Genomic DNA, 20,048 nt, shown 5'->3' on the forward strand with positions numbered 1-20,048 from the left:
ATAATAATTTAAATATATTAATATATATATAAATAATTAAATTTATCTTCTATACAAAATTGAGAGGAGAGACGTTTAAAAATAAAAATAATAATAATATAAAATAATAATTTATTTTCTATTTTTTAAATTCCCTCCTTTGGAGATAAATTAATTATTTATATTTAAATTAAGTGGGTAAATAAATTGATCAAATGTCTCAAACCAATATCTGAAGCGGCCAACCGAATTCATTATAATTTTTTCTATCTTTGTCGGTTCATATATAGATAAAATATATATTATTTATTTTTATTTATATCTATATTTATATCTATAACTGTCCTTCTTAAGTACCTGATTTCCATTTTCTATAAGCCAACAAACTAATGATCACAATGATAGCCAATGCGATTGTAGATGCAACCGATGCAACTATAGCAGTCGTTGAATTATTCTTTTCGGCACGATCCTCCGGTCTGACAAACATTTTGATCATCCACACTAGCAAGGAGAAAAAAAGGGTAACGACCATAATTAAGATGAATGGACAAATAATTAGGAAAGAGCCCTTCCAAAAGAGAAAACTTACAGGAGTTTGAGTCCTCCATTCTTAGATTTCATAAGAATACTAGTAGGTACAGGTCCAAACAATATGTTGTGCTTTAAATTCCTGTATAAGCAAAATTTTAAACTTAGTTTGAGTTAGAATCTAAATAATTAAGTGATTTAAAATAACAGTTATAAAAAAAATTAACTCAAATGAACCATCAATCATTCAAATGAAATGATAAGATGTATTAACAAACAAGACTCACAAAATTCTCAGTGATTGTAGTTCCCCCAGGAATTCGGGTATACTTCCAGACAATCTATTATTCGACAAATCCCTGAAAACAAAGAAAGAACAATTACCCTCTTTTAGCTTAGAAGAGAAGAAAAAACATGGTGAGTTGAGTTTGAGTGTAAGTTACAATATCTGTATTGACGTAAGGTTCACTATGGAAGTTGATATCACTCCGGTCAAGCTGTTCGACGACAAGTTTCTGCATTTTCAAACAAGATTATGAAAAAAAAAACGTCCTCAATAAAGATCTTCATATTAAAAACAAAAAATGACTAACAGTGAAATGATCTTAGGTTGAGCTTTTTCAGTATAGCTGCACTCCAGTCCTTCCCAAACAAAATTTCGCGGCCCATAAGGATCGCCCATCCAATTTTTTGTCAGTTGGTATGTTGTCATTATCCTCGTAATCGCATCAAAATCTTGATCGTATGTTAGTAATCCTTGAAGCGGTTTGAGAGTATAGACTTCAATCGCGTTGAGAATGGGTGGGAGAGTCGAGTTTCCTGTTCTATAGATAGAAATTCGATGCTCTTTCGCGACTAAGCCTGTTAAACTCCATGCTGTTTCTGCATAACGAAAACGTGGAGAAATGGGTCCAAATAGATGCTTTCCATTCCAAGAAACATTGAATACTCTCGATTGATTCCTCAGTTGTTCTAGTTCAGCAAAGTATAAATAAACATAAAACTTAGAACCAACATCCGTTTCATTCCAGTACAATTCCAAAGAACCATTTGGATTCTTAGGCTTCACAAACGACCTGATCACTTCCTGTGGTGCTCTATTGCCATTTTCAACAACATTGATATCGATCGGATTGGCGAATGTTTCCCAAGAAGGAGAAGAACTATAAGGTTTCCAAATACGATCGAATGTATCATCTTGATATCGACCGCTTCCGTTTGTATATCCAATGTCGAATCTATTGAAAAGAACTAACAACCCATTCGTACCCAATTCGAGATTGTAAATGGAACTGGTTAACGGCCTTAGCTCTAAAGAAGAGATGAAAGGAGTGCCTAGACCCTTGTTTATAAGACAAACATAAGTTGTATCTGATTGAGAAACACTTATGACCTCTGTTATGACTATTTCAGAAAAACTTGTGAATTTAACAGTAAACCAATAACTGACATCGAGATATAAATCGAATTCTGGGAGTTTGCTTTGATTATCATAGTTTCCGTATATGAATGAAGCTCTGAGGAGATTTAAACTACCCTTTGGTCTATTAGATCTTAGAGAATAGCAATTCTTGTTTCAATTAGGGAAGGATTTTAAGTCGGAAAGAGGAAGTGGGAGATTGGGATTGTTTGGATATTGATATTCAGTGGATATGTTTTTGCTTACGCCGGCGTTTATGAAGGAATTATCTGAGGTGTATTTGATGCCTGTATCGGGGTCGTCGTAGCTTAAGTGATCAGGTGAACCACAATCAATGCTAATGAATCCTGAATGAAATAAACCAATATCAGAAAATAGTTGAAGAAGAAGAAGAGGATAGTCATTGAGGACTTTTATCAAACAGCTAATGTGCATGTAAATCAAAAAGGGTTACCGATTTGGCTCTGTCCAGTAACAGAAGCTGTAATAAGAGCAAACAAAATTGAGATCAAGAGCAAGACTCGGGTAACCCAAAACTTCATAATCACCTTCTTCTTTTCTTCTTCTTCTTCCTCCCTCAGCTCTGGATTGTCAATTATAAACTTGTTTTGAAGTTCATTTTTCAAAATTTAACAAACTTTATTCTTTTTAAATTAGTTTTCATTTTTTTAATAAATATTTACTTAATCTTAATCAATTACAAAAATATTTTGACCTGATGGTAAAGTCAAAAGGAAAATTTGAGGAAATGACCTCAAAGATGAGGTTATTTGAACTGATGGTAAATTATAAATTTAATTGCGTTCGTGGTCTTTTTATTTTTTTTTGACGAAATTATCCTTGTAACAAAACGCTAAGAGACTTAGTGTTTCGCTAAGTGAATTAGGTTTTGTATAAATACTCTAATTTTTTTATTTTCTTTATCTCTCTTCTCTTGTTCTCTCTTTCACGGCGACGGCGACGGAGGTAGAGGCGGCGGTCTAACCTAAATCGATTTACACGATCTTCATATTTTTCAAACCCTAAACCTAAATCGATTTACACGATCTTCATTTCTTTTAAACCTTAACCCTAAACCTATTTTGCATGCAGGTCAGGTGAATGATGATTCTAAGGTGTCGAAGAAGATGTTCATTTCAAACCTAATTCGATTTATGTTAATGTTTCCATGATATTCTCAAACCCTTATGTTCTTATTTGATTCATATTGTTTCATATTTGTTATTTGGTTCGTTCATATCATATTGGTTCATATTTCTAGTTCATATTTATGTCGTTGATGATATTTGCAAATAATCTCGGTTCTGTTTCAGGGAAGTTTCGCTAAGTGCATTTCGCTAAGTGTTTAGCATTTCTCTAAGTGCATTTCGCTAAGTACATTTCGTTAAGTGCATTTCTCTAAGTGCATTTCGCTAAGTGCATTTTGCTAAGTGCATTTCGTTAAGTGCATTTCGCTAAGTGCATTCTTCATTTGTGGGAAGTCTTCATGGGGGTGATTACATTTTTATTTGAATTGTTGAATCTTCATGCTAATGATGTTGTTCATTATTAGTTTGTTAGTTGAATAGAATAGAGAGGTTCTTCTTATTTGTGTTGTTTAATCTTTCAACTATTGTAGAGAACCAAATCTTAAACTTTCAATCAATTTTTATAACAAAATATTGGTAACACATCTTATGAATTATGATGAATGGACCTTGGTTGGGTAAGAATACAAACCGATCCGAGCTATCTAACTATCCAATCTGAATTGAACTTTTGATCCTTTGGTTAAGTCCGTGATGGCTTGGATTCGATTCCATATTTAAGACATTCATGATGGAGTATAATCAAAATCTGAAAAAAAATCACACCGTTCACTTACATAAATTTGAATCTTGAAATGCCTCTTTAGATCTTGTTTTTATCTTAACAGTATAAAGAATTAGAACTTCACTTCTATCCATGAATAAAAGAGCTCTGCATAAATGAAATTGTACCAAGAACAAATAGTCTTATCAAACATATTATTCTTTTTTACCACATGAACTAAAAAATTACAATTACAACTGTGAACTACATATTATATGTTTTCATGTATACAAAATCTATTACCAATTAAAAAACAAACTTTTGAAGAGATTACTATATTTTTTCCCAGTAACTGAAATGGGAATAAGTAAAAAATAGCCTCTCCAATTAGTCTAGAATCCTTTCCTATATGACCAAGTTAGCATAGACATCAAGTCCTTGGCTGCTCCCATTTTTCTTTAGCTTCTTGAAAGAAATAATATTTTACTGGAAGGCGGATCGTTCTAGAGTGCTGGAAAATCGTCTTCCTAATGGATTGCCTTATCCACCAGTATGCATAAGTAGCAAACCTGTAACCAGCTTGAGGCTTGAATTTCTCAACACTTTTCAGAAGACCCATGCTCCATTCCTATAACAAAAGACTCAGTTTAAATTGGCAAAAACTCCCACGCAAAAATGCCTTTCAAACTTCTTTTTTCTTATTGAGATGTATGCACATATGTATGTGAGTGTGTGGTGTGGGTCTGTGAAATTTTGGTATACTTTTATCTAAAGTTTACATTTGTTATGTTTTCCAAAATCACAAAAATCTGGATTATGGTCCTGAAATAATCTTAGTAAACTGAAGCAAAAATTCACATTATAATTTGTATTAGATTCCAAAGAATATCTTATAACAAAAAAAATAAAAAATCAATTCCAATTTTAAGATTTGCCAATTTTTCAATTAGACCGTGATGGAGACAAAATAATAGTTTTCAAATAGGCTAAATAATTTATTCAAGTTTTGCTTGTACATGTAACAAATCATGAAGTTTGAGACTATGATTCTGATAATGTTTAGCGATGTGAACCACCATACGTAGATTGAAAGATATTAGCCTCTCCCTACTTCTGTTACAAAAATTAAGCCGCGACTTCAATTCCCTAGATGTGGCCTCCGCCCATTCAACAAGTGTTGGTTCGCGGTCGAACTGTGTGGAGTCTAATTTTCACTTCTTCTAGTTTCATTAGATTATGCCAAAATTCAACAAACAATACCGCATTTATACATATTTTTATTAGAAATACATGCGGTTATGAATGAAACATGCATGGCTTGAGAAATTATCTAATTGTTGGGAACAATATGCAGTTAGGATTGAAACTTGAATACCTGTATTTGATCAAAGAAGTCGTCTTCCTCTTTTCGAGTCAAAAGTTGCTTAGTTTCGACTTTCGAGTCAAAAGTTGTTGTATTTGATGCACGGGTTTTCCTTGAATTCTAAGCACTTAGCAAAACGCTAAACACTTAACGAAACGCTAAGCACTTAGCGAAACGCTAAACACTTAGCGAAACTTCCCTGAAACAGAACCCATATGATCCGAGATTATCTGCAAATATTATCATCAACGATATAAATATGAACCAGAAATATGAACCAATATGATATGAACGAACCAAATAATAAATATGAAACAATATGAACCAAATAAGAACAGAAGGGTTTGAGAATATCATGGAAACATGAACATAAATCGAATTATGTTTGAAATGAACATCTTCTTCGACACCTTAGAATCATCCTTCACTTGGCCTGCATGAAAAATAGGTTTAGGGTTAGGGTTTGAAAGAAATGAAGATCGTGTAAATCGATTTATGTTTAGGGTTTGAAAGAAATGAAGATTGTGCAAATCGATTTAGGTTAGACCGTCGCCTCGTCGCCCCGCCGCCTCTGCCTCCGTCGCCACCGCCGTGAAAGAGAGAACAAGAGAAGAGAGAGAAATAAAATGAAAGAAATGAAAAAATTAGAGTATTTATACTAAACCTAATTCACTTAGCGAAACGCTAAGTCCCTTAGCGTTTCGCTACAAGAGTAATTTCGTCAAAAAAAATAAAAAGACCACGAACGCAATTAAATTTATAATTTACCACCACGTCAAATAACCTCATCTTTGAGGTCATTTCCTCAAATTTCCCTTTTGACTTTATTAATTTTTTCTATAACATTGGTTAATTTTATTTTACAAGTTATATACATAATTTAAATTATAATAATTTATTTCTTATCTTGTAAACTCTCATTCTTATTATTTATATTTTAATATATATATATATATATATATTTATATTTATATTGTAACGACTCGATTTAAAAATTTTGCTTAATGAAACGCAGTTTAGAGATTCTGTTTCGATTCGAAGCTTTGTTACACTTGGAAAAGTCCTCTCGCGCTTACTCCTACGTGCCCGTTAGAAACAACGGTCTCTACTTTAAATTTTTGACCAATTTAAAATTTTTATTGTTTTACAATTTTAATTTTTGGATAATTTAAACAATAATTATTGAAGATAATTAAATTTCATAATTCAAATCATACATGGAGATAAGGCTTGATCGATTTTGTACATGTTTGCTTTTTTTTTCCTTCGATTTTCTTTTCGAAGTAAAGCATCCCGAGATTGGCGCATCTCGTTGGGTTTGGAGAAGCATTGGGAACCCCAATTTCTTTCTTCGAAGCCTTTTTTTCCCTGTCCCCCGCCCCATTTCGATCTCCTTTCCTTTCTTCCTTTTTCCTTTCTTTCCTTCGTGTTCCTCTTTTGGGAAATTTGATGAAATGACCCTGATAATGGGTCAAATTCTAAAAATGACCCATGCGTGAAGTGAATTATAATGAGATTCACGCGTATTATATAATGAGTTTCACGTGTATTACATAATTAGCACGTAACTACACGTGCAAACTCTAATATATAAACCTCAACTCATTTGGGACCCTCATTTTAAAGGTGTTTCACTCTCTCTCCAACCCATGACTCTCCAACTTCCACCACTCTCCAACTTCTTTTAACTTCGTTTAACATCATTATCGCCTCACTCTCAAACTCTAAAAACCCTAAACTTCGTTCAACATCATCATTGGATCGACTCTCCAATCATCTCTTTGTCTCCGAGAAACACTACCTATCATCTCTTTGTCTCCGTCTCTAGCTGCTTATCATCTGCCTCGATTCATCGTCCGTCTCGTCGTTCCTATATCCATGTGAGTTTAGCATTTAGGGTTTATGTAATGTTATTATTCTGGCGTTTAGGGTTTTACATGTATGTATTTGTATATTCTGATGGATAATCCTTAGCGTTTAAAGTTTATGTGGTGTTTAGGGTTTATGTATGTATATTATGATGTTTATTCATGTGATATTTGGGTTTATGCAATGTTCCTCATTCACGCGTATTACATCACGTGTATTGTAATGTTCTTTATTATGCATGCATAGTTTAGGGTTTATGCAATGTTCCTCACTCACGCATATTCTGATGTTCGTATTCTGCATGCATGGTTTAAAGCTTATATAATGTTCTACGTATTGCAATGTTCCACGTATTGTAATTCACTTCACGCGTATTGTGTGTTTTTTTACTTACTATTGTTCTTTTTTTGTAAATGGTGTCAACCATAATGCATGAGTTTTCTAATAGGGTTCATGGAAAACCAATCTGACAAAAATTGCCAACAAGTTTGCTACAATGGATCTAATGGAAAGGGTAGAGCAAACTCAATTCCGATATTTATTTAGAGAAACCCCGAGACTGTGGTTCTTAGGAACGATAATCCATCAAATGTTTCTCAAGAAAAGCAACACAAATTCTACGCAGCTAAATTTTCTCGTGAATGGAGAGGAGTTGTGTTTTGGGATGAAATAGTATGTCTTGGTGACAGGCCTCAACTTTGGAGATTCCCTACGGTGGAAAATATCTTCAATGAAGTTGAAGGATGTCCACATTTAGTGGTTAAATATTTTAATAGTAATATGATGATTAGAATTGTAAACGTTCAATCAAGATTTATGTACTGCTCTGATAAGGAATATGCATGGAAGTTAGGGATGATATTCCTGGTTTCCCATTATCTCTTCTCTCTTGACCCAAGGAGGATAATAAATATCAAAATTCTCCACATGGTCGAGGACATTGCCAATTTCCTCCAATTTCCATGGGAAATGTGTCCTTCAAAGCAACCTTAAAGGTATTAACAAGGACCTGGAACACTCCAGGTCGATATATCTGGCCAAAAAGAAAGTCATGGGGAAGAAGGTCAATGTTTCTTATACTGTATTTGGGTTCGCACTAACCCTCCAAGTGTGGACCTATGAGATTATCAAAATGTTTGTCCCCAAACTTGCCAAGAGGACGATATTGTAAGCGCATGAGCTCGTCTACCCAAAGATATTATTGTACAAATCCAGAAGGAAGAATATCGCCTCTGATCTTCACACTACCCTGTAGGGCAAGGTTGTCAAAAGGATGGAAGTGATTGAAGAGGAGAAGATTTTTATGGTATGGAAGAGTTTGAAGATATGAGAGGTAATTTGTATTATTCATTATTTGAACTAGATTCGAGAAAGCAAAAATATAAAGAGATTGAAGATGTAGTTCCTCCCAAACCTACCATGAGGAGAAGACAAATTATTCCTCCCAGCCCTAGCACCTCTCATTTTGTTCCTCACAAACCTGTCATGAGGAAGAGAAAACTAATTACTTCCTAGCCCTTCCCCCAGCCCTATCACCTCTCATTCTTTCCCCACCGTGACTCCATCATATGACTGATCATCAATAAAACATCTCCATGAAATGACTCCAACATCCCAAGAGAAGAAAAATAATACTAATGATGGATGTAGATTGGATGAACTAACGAATGAGGTAAATGAACTAAAAACTGAAATAAATCTCATAAAAGAGAATCAACTTCAGATGTTCAACCAACTACAAGAATATATGGGCATAATATCAGTCAAACTAGAGGAAAATAGTAGAAAAAGATTGAAGAGGAATGAGAATGAGAATGAAAATAAGAAGAAGAAGAAGAAGAAGGAGAAGAGGTAAAGAATGATGAGGTATGTACAATTCACCTTCACACTTTTTGTATAATCACCTTCACACATATTGTATAATCACCTTCACACTTTTTGTCTAATTTGTCAAAAAAATTCCAATGTGTAGGAGTTGGAGGAGAAGAAGAAGGTGGTAGAAGATGTGGAGAAGAATGAGAATGTGGTGGAGGACAAGAATAAGAAGAACGATGTGGAGATGGAGGATCTGGTGAAGGTGGATGTGGATGTGGAGGTGGAGAAGGAGAATAAGAAGAAGGATGTAGAGGTGGAGGTGGAGGAGAATAAGAAGAAGGAGGTGGAGGATTTGGTGAAGGTGGATGTGGAGGAGGAGAATAAGAAGAAGGAAGTGGAGGTGGAGAAGGATGAGGTATGTACAATTCACATTCACGTTTATTGTATAATCACCTTCACGCTTTTTGTCTAATTTGTCAAAATATTTTCCAATGTGCAGGAGGTAGAGGAGAAGATTGAAGAGGAAGATGTGGAGAAGGAGGATGTGGTGGAGGAGAAGAATAATAAGAAGGATGTGAAGGTGAATGTGGAGGTGAAAGAGAATAAGAAGTATGATGTGGAGGTGGAGGATCTGGTGAAGGTGGATGTGGAGGTGGAGAAGGATGAGGTATGTACAATTCACGTTCACGCGTATTGTATAATCACTTTCACGCGTATTATCTAGTTTTTTCCAATGTGCATGAGGTGGAGGAGAAGATTGAAGAGGGAAATGTGGAGAAGAGTGAGGATATGGTGGAGGAGGAGAATAAGAAGTATGATGTGGAGGTGGAGGAGGAGAATAAGAAGAAGGATGTGGAGAAGGATGAGGTATGTACAATTCACGCGTATTGTACCATTCACCTTCACACTTTTTGTCTAATTTTTCTAATGTGCAAGAGGTGGAGGAGAAGATTTAGGAGGAAAATGTGGAGAAGAAGGAGGATGTGGTGGAGGAGGAGAATAAGAAGTAGAATGTGGAGGTGGAGGTGGAGGATCATGATCAAGGGAGGGTGAAGGAGAAGAAGAAGGACAAGAAGAAGGTGAAGGGAGGAGAAGAAGAAGGACAAGAAAAAGTTTAATGTGGAGGATCAGGTGAAGGTGAAGGTGGAAGAAGTTGTGGAATTGAAGAAGAGTGCAGCCCAATATAAGAGAAAATGGTTGGAGTCGAAACTACTTACTCCATTCACCAACCCTTCTTGAAAAAAATGAGGGTCAATAATCTAGTCAAGGTCGATCCTATGTTGAAATATAAACCTGAACTACTGAATAAGTTGACGAATTTGTTGAAAAAAAATATGAATTTGAATTGGTGGATGTCAATACTGGCAAGGCAGACTCTTCATTCTTCAATACATTGCTAAAGAGATCTAGCTGACTCACTGATGAGGTATTATTCATTCTTCAATAAATTACAATATAGGAAGGATTGATGAGGTATTTGTCAATGTGCATGAGATTTATACCAGTTGTTTTCTGCTAAGAAGAAGAGTTGTCGAATTCCCTAGGACATATGGGAAGGATTTCACAATCGTTGATTATCATCTCGCTTGTATGTTCGCAACACATTATAAAAGTTTGTTGAAGCTCCAGAATGCTTTTCTTTTGATGTAAGCTTTATGGAGTACTATTGGGGTTCGTAGGACAAACATATGCTCACATGAGTAAAGTTAATGACATTTATGTCCCCTTTAACCTCAGTATGCAGCACTGGGTATTGTGCGAAGTGCGTCTACAAGAATGGTGTATCGACGTCTATGACTACGATCAATCTACTTTCAAGGGGGGGAAGTTTTGAAAAATTCATGAAACCCCTTTGTGAATTGCTTCCCTACTTTCTTCACCAAGCAATGTCTGAAGTGAAAAAAGCCAGATATCATAAGATGACCTTGACCAGTTTCAAATTTAATAGACTCCCACACACAAAAGTCCCAAAATCAAAATCAAATAGGGACTGTGGTGTATTTGTACTTATGTATCTAAAGTACTTGACTGCTAGGATTGATCTATCAGATGTGATATTAGAGACCTTATTTGTATGAGAAAGAAGTGGGCAATCAGGTTATTCCACCAAATTATAGACCCATAGGTTAATTGTTGTTAATTGATATACTATTGTTATAGAGAGGCAAAGGTTTGTTGACATGTGAACCATGAATTGTTATTATGTAAGTCTTTTATATGATAGTCTTTTTATGTAATAGTCTTTTATTGAGGGTTATTACAATATGTGTGAGGATGATTTGATTGCAATACACGTGAGGGTTATTACAATATGTGTGAGGGCGATTTGATTATAATAGGCTTGATGATTAATGAAATACGCGTGAGAGTTATTACAATATATGTGAGGGTGATTTGATTGCAATACGCTTGAGGTTAATTGAAACATTAAATTAACATTATTGAAATAGTATATTCACATTATTGAAATACCTCTTTTTATGTCCTTTTTACACTTCTATATATAGAGGCAAAGTTTGAGCATGGAAGTTCACAATGATCTCTATAAGACTTCTACACATCTGCACCAGCTCCCAATAAACCATTCGAGACAAAATCTTAATATCAAGGTTTGTTGGAGTTGGTACATATGTGTAAAAGTCTTAAAGAGAGGTAAAATTTGAGCATGGAGGTTCATAACACAACGATCTATAAGACTTTTACACATCTGATCCAACTCTATCAAGGTTTGTTGATATAAAGGTTTGTTAGAGCTGGTTCAGATGTGCAAAAATATTATAGAGAGGCAAGGTTTCACAGCACAACATGAAGGAACTATAGAATACTCAACACAATTCTCTATAATAATTTTGCACATACACACGAGCTCCCAACGAACCATGTGTGAAAATACGAGTGAGGGTTATTAAAATAAGAGTGAGGGTGATTGAAATAAGCATGAGGGTTATTATAAAGAGGCAAAGTTTCACAATACACGCGAGGGTTATTGCAATACGCGTGAGGGTGATTGCAATAAGCGTGAAGATTATTACAAGACATGTGAGGGTGATTGCAATAAGCGTGAGGGTTATTGCAATAAGCGTGAGGGTGATCGTAAAATCTTGATATCAAGGTTTATTGGAGCTGGTGAAGATGTGCAAAAATATTATAAAGAGGCAAAATATGGACCAACTCCATCAAGGTTATTGTAATATGCGTGAGGAATATGGTAGAAAAATCTACAATAATTAACACACATATTTCTCAATTATTAACCTAAGGTAATGCCACACATGAAATCATAAAATACAATTATTAACCTAAGGTAATGCCACACATGAAATTATAAAATACAATTATTCTACACATAAAATTATAAAATACAATTATTCATAAAATTATACAACATTAAGAGGACTTAAGGAAATTCCACATGAAATTAGAATTTTCAAGTCATTTAGAAATGCAAACCAAATTTTGGTTAAAAGACAATTCGTTCAAAGGTGTTGCGTTCAGAGGTGTTGGATTCAGAGGTGCTGCATTCTTAGGTGTTGTCTTCTTAGGCGTTGTCTTCTTAGGTGTTGTCTTCTGAGTTGGTGCCTTTTGAGGCTCAGGCACCCCCCATCCCTATTTGCCTCTTCGTTCTCCACCTCATCCCTATCTTCCATATCTGCATCCTCGTTCTCCCCCTCATCCCTATCTGTCTCTTTGTTCTGAAAAGGTGGTAGTGGAATGCGTCCAACATCGCTTCTACGTCTGAATCCTTCATTTTCCGACTCCGAATCCAACTCAAGCTTTAACTTCGTGTCGTTCCAACATGATAGTATAGGAAATCGACGCTCATCAACTCCTAGTCCTAGTTCAGGATTGTTAACCCTATACACGTAACACAGCTGAAAACATACATATGTTAAAACCATTTACATTTGCAACCACAAAAATAAATTAGTGATAACTTAAAATAAGAAATGTTTGTGGTCCTTGGAAATGTTGTTTTTCATGCGTCTTCCATTTTTCACATGATTGAACTCATCCTTAAAGTACAAATTTATACCAATTAAACTTTTTGATATTATGAACATCTAAAATTGATTTCAAAATTCTAAACCTGCAAGTGAAAAAAACAGATTTGAGATATTATTAACAATGCATATACCATACATATATTTAAGTTTTGAGATATACCTGGTTAGTTGACCTAGGTGATCACATTAGAGAAAGCAGTTGACAACAAATAATACGAAGTCTATCTTGAAATTGTTGTCAGTTGCTTTGTTCTCCATGATTTTCATTGGCATATCGGTCACTATAGGAGCGTCATTAATAGGGTTACCTCATCGAGTCCTAAAGTCCTTCAACTTGTCATCGATCTCGTTATTTTCGTATTTTACAATGTCCAGCTTCCCTCTAGGGAGACCCAATACGATTTGAATATCCTCTTCTTCGATTTTTACTTACTCGCCACTCTCTAGGATGAATGCACATTTACTAGGTTCAAATTGTTTGACGAGATAACGAGAGATCGTATCGGGGCATTTTGAAAGAGATAGTAATATAAGAGAGCCAAAGTCTATTGACTTCACAACCTCTTTTTGTTCATTAGACAGTAGTTGAAGAAGATTGAAAAGGCCAAAAGACGAGGTCCTCGTTAAAAATAAGTTGTGGGGGCTGCTTTGGTTTCTTGGGCGCCATTCCTTTTATGTTTATTTACTCTACAAAAACAAAATCATGAAGTAGATAAACATTTAAAAACTATGAAGCAGATAAACATTTAAAAATCATGAAGCAGATAAGCAAATAAATGAACCATGAAGCAGATAATCAAATTAATAAATCATTTTTTGACCCGAAATTAGTCTTTCAAGATGAGAAACTACCATTTCAGGTCCAGAAACTATTATATTGTGTCCCGAAACTACCCTTTCAAGACCCGAAACCATCATATTGTGTCTTGAAACCGCCATATTATGTCCCAAAACTACCCTTTTGGGTCCTGAAACTATCATATTATGTCCCGAAACCACCATTTTGGGACCCCAAACCACCATATTATGTCCCGAAACCACCCTTTTAGGTCCCAAAACTATTCTTTCGGGTCTTGAAACCACCCTTTTGGGTCCTGAAACCACCTATTTCGGATCCCGAAATCACCCTTTCAAGTCACGAAACCACCCTTTCAGGACGAAAACCCATCATTTCTTCTTTTCCAATGATAGTTTCTCGTCCTAAAATGGTGGTTTCAAGACCCCAAATTGTGGTTTCAAGACCCCAAATTGTGGTTTCATGACAATATGCAGATAATAAACCTTTCGGGACAAAATATGCAGCCAATATATGACACAATATATGGATATCAAAACCCTAAACCCTATATACTTATCTGTAGTTAAACCCTTAATGGAGAAACCCTATCAAATACTAAACAAATATCAAAATCATCTACGTTAAACAAATAGGATTTCTTATTTACTTTGGAGATCTTGGAGTCTTGTCGTGCAATGTACCTGGACCAACACCATCCTGAAAAGAAGAGTAGTATGAACCTGGACCTACCCTAAAGTGAAGATACACGAAGGAGAGCTTAAAAAATTACCTCTTTCGATCGGATGACGATGAAGAAAAGAGAAGAAGTCGCAGATGGATGTCGGAGAGCAAAATCGCCAGAGAAGAACGAGACCGATTACCGGAAATGAAAAATGAAAAGAAGAAAGAGAGGGAAGTGAAACGTTTTCAATCCTATTTATGTTATTTAATTTTTTTATGTCTCTCTCCTACCCACGTGGCAAAGCCACGTAGGATTCGTGGTCTTGCTTTCGCTAATATTTCGTTGAGTTTATCATTTCTCAATAATAAATACTACATAATAATTTTGGAGAGTTATAGAATCTTGGAGGGTTTTCTTTGCCTTTGGTAAAAGGCTTTATTCTGTTATTACTATTGAAGAAAAAAGTTGGAGAGAGATTATAACATGGAAGTGGCGATGATTCAATCCATGTTTACATGTGGGAGGAATTGGCGATGATTCAATCCATGTTTGAGTGTCCATGTTTGCGTGTATAGCGATCTTGATATTGAAACTATTTTCATAGGTAAGGAGAATAGTGTTGATAGCATTGTTTTCACCAAGAACTCATACATGAACAACTAAGTTATCTTCTAAATCCGAATGAACGCTTCGTTGGAAAATATAGAGAATCCACGTCGATTAGGGTCATTAAGAACTCTTCCATGTGTTCATTGGAGGTTTTCGAATGGCTGAAGAAGGAGAATTGGATGGACAAGGAGATAATGGAACTAATGGTTTTTCTTGTGCGAATGAGGTTAATGAAGCATGATGTTAACCTAGGGAGGAGTGTGTTCTGGGACATGAAGAATCGTCTTCCTATAAGTATCACTACGTTAGAATGGGAGAATGAATTTGTTTCTGTTTACAACAAAGATAATCCAAACCTACTTTTTAGCATTGAAGTCCGTATACTTCCAAAGATTATAATAACCCAATAGGCATTCAACAGAGTTTGGAATCTGAAAAATGAATAGACTAAAGAACGAATTGTTGTTGTAATTTTTTAAGGGTTGATGATGAACACTTGAAGGTGTTTGAGAATCATGCAAGGCAAATTCTATTGTCTTCAGGTTCAACCACATTCACAAAAATTCTGAATTCGTAAAAATTAAGAAAAAATGCTAAGTGGATGCATGGACGACTTTGTCGGATAAAAATGAGATTTTGAAGTTTTTGAAGCCGTAGAAAAGATTCCCTTGCGTCACCGAAAGAAATGGATTTGTTGACAAGATTTATCAATACCAAAAGAATGCTAAATTGACTTTTTGTTAGAATATAGAAAAATTGTATTGAATTGATATATTTGAATTACATAGGTTATGTCTATTATATATATATTACATTAAACTTATAAGGAAACTAATATAATAATATAATATTGATATTATCACAAATTATCATATTGTGATAATATATTACTGATATATTATTTTATAATATAGTCATTAATCTAGCCATCTCCAATATATTGATTACATTTATTATATTGAGATCCACTAATTTAGAGATATCCAATACATTAAATTGATTACATTTATTATACCCCACAATCGAAGTAGGTAGGCGATATATGATGAGATTTTATCGAAATTCTACAAAAAGAACTTTCGGAAGCTCTTTCGTGAAGACATCCGCAAGTTGGTGATGAATGAAGAAGTGTCAGTCCCAAAGTTTAATCCAGCAAGCTTTGCAGTTGGAGTGGCCGATGTTGGAGCAGCATTGGAAACAATAATGGTAGCAAAAGCTCCTGTTAAACTAAACCCAAGAGAAAAAGAGAAACTACAAGCTGACGCATTTGTAAAAGAGAATGTGGAGAAACCGAATAAGTTAATTCAATAGTAGGTGTGGTTAAAACTGAGGAAGCAGAATGAAAGGAAAATGAAGGGGTAGAGGCTGTTTAAAATGGTCAAGCTGATGAGGAACTTATGCTAGATTCCGAAGATCCAAACAAACTAGGAAAAGTGGGTATAGCTGAAGCTGTAGAAGAAGAGACTAGTAAAGGAGACGGAGATGATGATACAGATTCATTAGCCAATGCGGATGTAAAGGAAGGTGTCCCAAATAAGTTTGATGAAGAAAACGCTGAAGGTGAACTAGGAGTAGATGATCCAAAAAAATTGTAGAAACACCTGAACCCAAAGAAACCCCAAACAACGATGGTGTAGCAGCAGAAACTGAAAAAGATGTCCTAGTCATAGTAGAAATAAGATCAAAGCATTGTTAAGTTTGCAAATGATCCGAAAGTAGAAGCACAAAAAAGGAGACAATGATGCACCGGTTGTCATCCCAAAAGGTGGCGTTGGCAAAGAACTAGTGACGGTTGATCCAAATCCTAATGAAGAAGTGGAGATTGTGGAGTAGTTATGCCGGTTAATCCAAATTCGAAAGGAGCATAGGCACCAGTTGTGCGAAATCCAAAGGGAGGAGTGGAAGAGGTTGAAGTTGAGGCACCAGGTGCGCCAAATCCAAATGAAGATGTGAAAGCGACTAAAGCCGAGACATTAGTTGTTCTGAATCCAAAAGGTATTAGCGGAAGCAGATGACGCTAGGCCTCATTTCCTCCAAACAAAGGAGAATAACAAAGAGGAAATTGGGAGAGGCTAAGGGTGGTCCCGCAAGAGATGATAAATTTTTTGAACTAAAATGAATGTTATGAGATCTACAATGACAGCAACATAACTGAGAAGAGATTTGTATGAGATATTAATGGATGAGAATAGGTGGAAGGGTTTCACTCAAAGCAATGCTAAGATTAACAAAGAGATTTGGTGGGAGTTTTAGTATTTTTGATGGGTCGGTTATAGGGACTAATGTTGAATTGGAGGAAGGAAAGTTGATAGTGCAAAATGAAGAGAGGTAGTAGAGCTTTATTTGAGTTATCCATGAATGGCTAAAGTAACCAATGATAAAGACAGCGGAAGACTATATTTTGTGTGCTTAAGGACAAAATTTTAGCTCTGATACCATGTAAGAATATAAAGAAATTGTATTGAATTGATGTCTTTGAATTACATATGTTATGTCTATTATATACATTACATTAAACTTATAAGGAAATTAATATAATATTAATATTATCATAATTTATCATATTATGATAATATCTTACAAATATATTATTTATAATATAGCCATTAATATAGTCATCTCCATTATACTTATACTGATTACATTTATTATATTGAGATCCACTAATTTAGGAATCTCCAATATATTAAATTGATTACATTTATTACTTTATTTAAAAGTAAAAAAAATAAAGTTATAAAGGTTGAAGTTGGCCGCTAATGAAGAAAAGATCATTCATGATTATTGTCGTGAATTGACTAACGAATATTGAGCTTCTATATCGGGTAGCTCAAAAAAATGGAGCTTGTTGAATTGGGTTTGCTCGGCTGTCTAAATTGGATAGCTAATAAAATAAAGCTTGGTGAAAACAATGATTACATAATCGTAACTTGATGTTTCATCGACTTGTTTTGTTAAGGTGAAACTTTGTTTTTACTACGTTTCTCCTTGAAGTGAGGATGTAAAAATAATAATAACACTTTAATAAACTTCTAATTAGTTAGATTAAAACTAATTAGTTTTAATACTGGTTAGTTAGTTTATTAATTGTAGTTAATTAGTTGTGAAACTCTTATATTAAGAAAATGTAATTATTTGGATAACAATTTTTAACGTCTTATATCTTCTTAAAAATTTAACAATAATGAAACACGTATATCAATATTTTCATAAAATAAATCAAATAAAAATGTTGACTATATCAAAATAAAATAAAAAATAATAATAATAATAAAAATAAAAAAGTAATAATAATAATAATAATATGCCTAATTATTTGATTTATCTTTTTTTTATAAGTTTTCACATGTATCTATACCAATAACATTTAAGAAAATAATACATTTTAATTAATAATTTTTCTTTTATCTACAAATAAAAAATAAAATCATGATAAAAACAAAAATAAATGATGATAATTATTTTTTAATAAAGACCAATTTAGTTCTCTTTTTATTTACCATTGTACAAATAAAATTTAAATCCCCAAAATAAAAAAATAAAAATAAAAAAGTAGTTTTTATATTCTATCTAAAAACTAACAAATTTATTATTTTTTAGTACTTATCTTTAATTTAAATTCTGAAATTTCAATATCTTCAATGATTATTATTATTAGTAAACAAAAAATGTAACAATAAAATTGAAAAAAAAAAAATTAATTATGGACCGTCAGCGTCAACGCAAGAACCTTGGTCACGAAACAAAAACAAAATCTCTAAAAAATCTTTAATTAAGTCAAATATTTTCCTAATTTTAAAAAGTTATGGATCATTCTATAATATAAAAGGTAATTCCTGAAAAAAAAAAAATATATATATATATATATATATAAAGGTTAAGGTAACGTTACAATATACATTAAAATATAAATAATTAAATTTAAAAATATATATTATAAATAACTAAATTTTGAATGCTTTTAATAAAAAAATATAATAAAAAAATTAAAAATTGTGAATTATAATAAATTAAATTAGATTCTAATAGTTTAGAATAGTGAACTCCAGTTATACGGGGAATTAATGGATTGTGATCACAATTTATTTGATTTGTTCATTTAAAAAATGAAAAAAAAAACTATAAACTCACCAAATGTATTCACCTTAATTTAATTTAAAGGTTTATTTATTTTTAGTAAATATTGAACAAATATATTTTATTTACTAGACAAGACTTGTAACTTAAAGTCTTAAACTATTTATTGAGTTTTATTTTTATATTATTAGATGTCTAATTTATTTAAAAGAAGTATAGAATAAGTAAGTGGCAATTTAAATAATATGATTGATAAAATAATATAAAATAAATTATTTAATTAATTAAATTATTATTATTATATTTTTATTTATTTAAAGTAAAATTTAATATAAATGTATTTATTTAATTTTAATTGGATTGTGAAAAATAAATAAAATTTGATAGAAAGTAAATTTTATATATAAATATATAATGAATTTGTGATATAATTATAAGAAAGGATAGAGAGTAAGAAAATATTAACATGAAAATGTAGGAAAATGATATGTTTATCTCTTGAATAGGGTGGATTGGAAATCTGAAAATTTTCTTTCATAGATGTCACATCATTTAACTACATTTTCCTATAATATTTTTTGACGCTCAATTATTATTTTATAATTATATATAGAAAAAAAAGTTGCGATATAACTATGTGAATGTTTGAGTTCGAGCCGGTCAAGACTCACATAAATTTTGCACTAAAAAATAACTTTCTCAAAATAATAATAATAAAATAATAGTAAGAATAAAAAAATAGTATGATAAAAACAATTAAAAAACAAATAACATTAATTCAATCATAAAAAAATTCATAATTAAAATCTCAAAAGTCAACTCAATAAATTTAATTACTTTAATTAATACAAAAATCTTACTTAAAATATCAAAAGTCTCATATTCAAATTCCATTAAAAAAAATTACTCTATTTTAAAACCACTAGTAAAAAAACTAATTAATTATGCATGTTACATTCCCATCCAACTTTCCCATTTATTTCCAAGCATGCTCCTTTGACAAATAACCATAATTACCCCCTTTTTTTTTATAAATAACTACACAATAATTATATTTATTTATTTATTTTTGGAATTAAAAGGGCACTATATTTATTTTATTTATTAATAAGCTTAAAAATATATAATTC

General features: G+C 33.0%; 1 protein-coding gene across 1 annotated transcript; it reads right to left on the bottom strand.

Annotated features, from left to right (window-relative positions):
• Positions 1-328: 328 nt before the first annotated feature.
• On the bottom strand, positions 329-4,340 carry LOC124943147 (probable LRR receptor-like serine/threonine-protein kinase At4g29180). Its single transcript, XM_047483701.1, has 9 exons — positions 4,261-4,340; positions 3,795-3,889; positions 2,385-2,411; positions 2,177-2,277; positions 1,104-2,080; positions 954-1,025; positions 798-869; positions 572-652; positions 329-458 (listed from the first exon to the last, which is right to left on the bottom strand). The coding sequence occupies exons 1-9, from the start codon at positions 4,338-4,340 to the stop codon at positions 329-331; spliced, it is 1,635 nt and encodes a 544-aa protein (XP_047339657.1).
• Positions 4,341-20,048: the final 15,708 nt, after the last annotated feature.

Source organism: Impatiens glandulifera, chromosome 6 (genome assembly GCF_907164915.1).
Source record: "Impatiens glandulifera chromosome 6, dImpGla2.1, whole genome shotgun sequence".
In the NCBI taxonomy this organism is placed as follows: domain Eukaryota; kingdom Viridiplantae; phylum Streptophyta; class Magnoliopsida; order Ericales; family Balsaminaceae; genus Impatiens; species Impatiens glandulifera.

What these genes read in the sequence shown, in the direction of transcription:
- LOC124943147 (XM_047483701.1), bottom strand. Translation starts at nt 4,340, where the DNA reads ATGGGTCTTCTGAAAAGTGTTGAGAAATTCAAGCCTCAAGCTGGTTAC. An exon ending in ATTTCAAGATTCAAATTTAT is followed by an intron (nt 2,412 to 3,794) that starts GTAAGTGAACGG and finishes CTCTTATTACAG; the next exon opens with CTTCTGTTACTGGACAGAGC. An exon ending in AATGGAGGACTCAAACTCCT is followed by an intron (nt 459 to 571) that starts GTAAGTTTTCTC and finishes AATGTTTGTCAG; the next exon opens with ACCGGAGGATCGTGCCGAAA.